General features: G+C 44.9%; 1 protein-coding gene across 1 annotated transcript in view; it reads left to right on the top strand.

Annotated features, from left to right (window-relative positions):
- Positions 1-5,000, top strand: part of LOC308150443 (structural maintenance of chromosomes protein 2-like) — a gene marked incomplete at both ends in the record, with an annotated part of 31,551 nt that overhangs the window by 15,667 nt on the left and 10,884 nt on the right. Inside the window, 2 exons of the mRNA XM_080523272.1 lie at positions 466-604; positions 1,589-1,708. Of these exons, the coding sequence (XP_080379398.1) occupies positions 466-604; positions 1,589-1,708 (259 nt within the window). The remainder of the gene's footprint in view (positions 1-465; positions 605-1,588; positions 1,709-5,000) is intronic.

Here is a 5,000-nt window from a genome sequence, read left to right as displayed (position 1 = left end):
GAGAGAGAGAGCGTATGTGAGAGAGTGTGTGTGTCTGTGTCTGTAGTGAAGTGAGTGCCCCTCTAAGGTGTAGATTGGAGTGTGTGTGTGTGTGTGTGTGTGTGTGAGAGAGAGAGAGAGAGAGTGTGTGTGTGTGTGTGAGAGTGAGGGGGTGACTGACTGTGTGTGTGTGTGTGTGTGTGTGTGTATTAACCCCCTCCCTCCCTCCCTCTCCCAGGGATCCAGAGCGGGGGTGGGACCGGGGCAGGGTGAAGGGTCTGTGTGTGTGTTAACCCCCTCCCTCCCTCCCTCCCTCCCTCTCCCAGGGACCCAGAGCGGGGGTGGGACCGGGGCAGGGTGAAGGGTCTGTGTGTGTGTGTTAACCCCCTCCCTCCCTCCCTCTCCCAGGGACCCAGAGCGGGGGTGGGACCGGGGCAGGGTGAAGGGTCTGTGTGTGTGTTAACCCCCTCCCTCCCTCCCTCCCAGGGACCCAGAGCCGGGGTGGGACCGGGGCAGGGTGAAGGGTCTGCTGGCCAACCTGATCACCGTCAGTGACGTCAGCTACGCCACGGCGCTGGAGGTGGTGGCCGGGGAGTGGCTATACAACGTGGTGGTGGACACAGCGGTGTGTGTGTGTGTGTGTGTGTGTGTGGTGGGGTGGGCGGTGTGTGTGTGTGGGGGGGGGGGGGGGGGGGGAGTGTGAGTGAGTGTGAGAGAGAGAGAGAGTGTGTGTGTGTGTGTGTTTGTGAGAGAGAGAGTGTGTGTGTGTGTGTGTGTGTGAGAGAGAGAGAGAGAGAGAGAGAATGTGTATGAGAGAGAGGGCCCTATTATGCACTTCATAAGTCTTAAGCAATAAGACGAGGCGGTAGATCTAAACTTAAGACGTGGAGGCGTGGTCAAGGCCACTTTGCTATTATGCGTGCGGTAGTGGGCGCCTAAGACCCGGCGCTAAGCCCAGAAATTAGTCATGGGTGTGTTTTGGGCGTCTTCTCAATCAACCCAATCAGCGTGCCAGGTGCCATTCCCTTTAAGAACCGGCTGCGTTAAGTCATAAGCGCTATGCTATTATGCAGTTCATAGGCGCTAGACTTCATGCACGTTTTGAAACACGAGCACGCCTCCGCGGTTTGCGCATGCGCGCTGACCCACTTCTTAAGAAGTCGTTCGGCGCGCATGCGCAAACCGCGGAGGCGCGCTCGTGTTTCAAAACGTGCATGAAGTCTAGCGCCTAAGAACTTTTCAAACCACTTCTTAGCGCTAGGCGCAAAGTCAGATCGCATAATAGCAGGGGCGCCAAGCGCACTTCATTAACATATGAACACTCCCACAATGAGTAATATATGCACGGGAGTCTTACGTCTTATGTGTGGGCACCTAGCGACACCTGCATAATAGCAGTAGCGCGTATGAAGCGCATAATAAGGGTGGCGGTAGGTCTTAACCTGGCGGTGCGTCTTAATTAAGACTTAAGACGGCAAGTTAAGAAGTGCATAATAGGGCCCAGAGTGTGTGTGGCGTCCTCAATAGTAGACTGAATATCTGATTTTAATTCCCCCTCTTTACCCCCCCCCCCCACACACACACACACACACACACACACACACCCCAGGTGACGGGTAAGAAGCTTCTAGAGAAGGGGGAGTTGAAGCACAGGTACACCATCATCCCCCTGAACAAGATCTCCGCCCGCAGCCTCAGCAACAGCGTGGTCAACTCTGCCAAGAGCCTGGTAAGGGCGCCCTGGTTACAAGGGTGCAAAGGTCAACAAAAATCTTCTAACCATTTTAAGTATACTGCTTTTTTTAAAGTATATTGGAACAATATTTTATGTATACTACATTTTATGTACACTACATTTAAAGTACACCACATTTTAAGCACACCACATTTTAAGTACACCACATTTTAAGTACACCACATTTGAAGTACACCACATTTTAAGTACACCACATTTTAAGCGCGCTACATAACTACACCACATTTTAACTGCACCACATTTTAAGTACACTTGAAAAAGAGATTTTAATCTCAAGGGACCTCCTGGTTAAATAAAGGTTAAATACTAAATAAAATAAAAATAAGGACACTACATTATAACTACACCACATTTTAACTACACCACATTTTTGTAGTGTACTTAAAAACAAAAATGCATTCCATTTGACATACCGTATTTTCCGCACTATAAGGCGCACCGGATTATAAGGCGCACCTTCAATGAATGGCCTATTTTAGAACTGTTTTCATATACAGGGCGCACCGGATTATAAAGGGCTCTGCACACAGCGTGCGATTTCTGTTGCGCGTCAACATTCCATTTTGAAGTTTGAATGGAAGTCTATGAGAACATCGCATCTCAACACACACGGCCCCGATTTTAATCGCACGGCGAAAATTCGATTCCATTCATTTTGAATGGGACAAAGCACACGGCGTGCGAGTTTTGTCGCACTGTCAAATTTTGCAAATGTTGTAAAAGTTTGTGGTGCGACGGATTATTGCATCACAATGGGACAATTGGGAAAACTTCAACTGGTCTATCTAAATTAATTGAGTCACTCATAACGGGGAGAGAGACTGGAGCATACATTTTTGACTGTCTCCTTTTTTGAAAGAAGTTAAAGGCTGAAGGTCTGACCCAAAAGGTCTGATACAGTACATACACCTACGGTACATGAAGGGTTTAGTAAAAGTTCGTGAATGTATTAGTTTTATTAAAAAACAAAGATGAACCGGAAATTGTGTTGTATGACAGTGGTCTAGTCTATTGCAAACTAAAACTGTTACGTTAAAAGTGTCACTGATGTCAACGGTTACAGCTCGAAGTCGTGAGTTTAGAATGATAAGGTTTCTATCTCTGTTTAGAATGATAAGGTTCTATCTCCGTTTAGAATGATAAGGTTATATCTCCGTTTAGGGCAGTTCAGAGATATCGAGCGTCAAAGTTTTTACATTCCATTATGTTTTGTGAGTTGGAACCTTTGTTTTTTATGAATTACTAACTCAAAAATGTCAACATAAGACAAGTCTGCTGGAAGAATCACCCAAAGAAGGGGAATGATAACAACGACGTACCGACACTACTTCCGTTCCGTCCACTAAAGTCTTCCGTTCCTGTCTAACGATTTGGCTGTGTGTTTTGTGCGCTCCCTCTCCTGACATTTTACCAATACCCCTAAATCAGGGGACCCACATATTTTATCACACTATGTCCAGTTGTATCTTGTAGAAATTGTGGAAGCAAGGCAAGCAATATTGGTAGAGCCTATTGTAATCAGCCTGCCTGGTCCGACTACGTAACAATTGAGAATGGAATGTTGAGGTGCAACAGAAATTGCATCGCACGCTGTGTGCATTGGGATGCGATTTTTTGTGATTTTCTCATAGACTTCAATGGTGTGAGTTGAAAATGGAATTTTGCGGCGCAACAAAATCGCATCGCACGCCGTGTGCGTTGCAATGGAATGCTGTCGCGCAACAGAAATCGCACGCTGTGTGCATTGGCCTTTAGGTGCATAGAATAGAATATAGAATACTGCAGTCAAACGTTTGACTGGGGTTGCGTTACGCCCAAGCTCCACCTACTGCGTTGCGTCACCTCTCCATCGGTGTTGTGTCAACTTCCCGTTGTCCATGCTCCACCTGAGCGTTGTCACTGTCAACGTTCTACCTGCTCCACTGTCAAAAAGATATTTTTTCCCACCTCAAGTATCAGCCGTTCGTCATCCATTTTTGCAACAAGCGTCAAGGACCTGCGGTGATTCACAGCTGACTCGCGTGAATAGCAATTCGCAATAGCTGCGACCACGAGATATAGAGTAGTTCAGGGCTTAAAGTTCTCCGGCACGGTGCCGGATTTCCGGCGCGGGGGAATTTTGAGCAAAAAAAAAAAAATCTGTCATTTCTAACTGCAATTGCGGCATTGCGCCGACGTGGTGGCGGGGGCGCTGTTTCGCAAATAAGTTAGCTTTCGTGTTTGCTAGCGAAACAGCTGATAGTTGATGTTGACTGCTCAAGGAGAATACATATTTGAAAGTACAGAATGCCTGAAAGCCTTATATTGCATTATATTACATTATATTTTGAATGGTCATCTGGTGCCTGAATATAGTTTTTTCCTTTACATATAGTATAATGAAATTTCCACCATAAATTGATGGAGAAAGGGCACAAATTGGTGCATATCAATTCACCAGAATGCAAGAAATTAAGTATTTGATGCTTGTTTAAGGACCCCCAGACAGCCCTGCTTCATGGGTCCCCCCCCCGATGTCAAACACCACTGGTACCACCTCCGCCTCATTTTGAACCAGGAAAAACCCTGAGTAGTGACGGGAAGCCTTATGGGACGTGGTGCCAAGAAGGAGAATATAAGTGATAGTGGCTTAATAAGTAATCAGTTTGTTCTTTTAAAGACATGTACTATTATATTTTATTCATTCTGTATTGTTATAGTGATAGTGGCTTAATAAGTGATGCAATCAGTTTGGCCTTTTAAAGACATCTAAATATATTATTTTATTTTGTATTGAGTATAAAACAGTATTATGAATGAATGAATGAATGGTCTTTATTGTCATTAATACAGTACAGGTACCATACAACGAAATTTAGGAGGGGGGGCTGCTTGGAAAAAGACAAAAAACACGAGGGCCAAGGGTAAAATAAAAAAGGGAAAAGAGCTGGTTTACATAAATAAAGGCTATGTACACTATCTACTATACTACTATACTATACAATAAAACACTGTGCTGTACTCTATGCTATGCTATAAATATCCTAACGTTTCCTATATCTGAACCTTATGTACACAAGGGTTGTCATATTGCACATAGTATTGTTGCACATTCATTTAAAGTATTAATGCATTTTAACATTGAGACATATATTTTGTATTGACTATAAAATAGTATTAATGCATTTAAACATTGAGACAAGAAGCTGTCTTCTGTACCCGCTCTCCCAATATCTCAAACTGTGACCCCCTCCCCAAGAAAAAGTTTCAGGCACAGGATTTTTTC

This window comes from Nansenia antarctica (genome assembly GCF_963989245.1).
Source record: "Nansenia antarctica genome assembly, chromosome: 2".
Classification (NCBI taxonomy): Eukaryota; Metazoa; Chordata; class Actinopteri; order Argentiniformes; family Microstomatidae; genus Nansenia; species Nansenia antarctica.
This window is presented reverse-complemented; position numbering and strand designations above follow the sequence as displayed.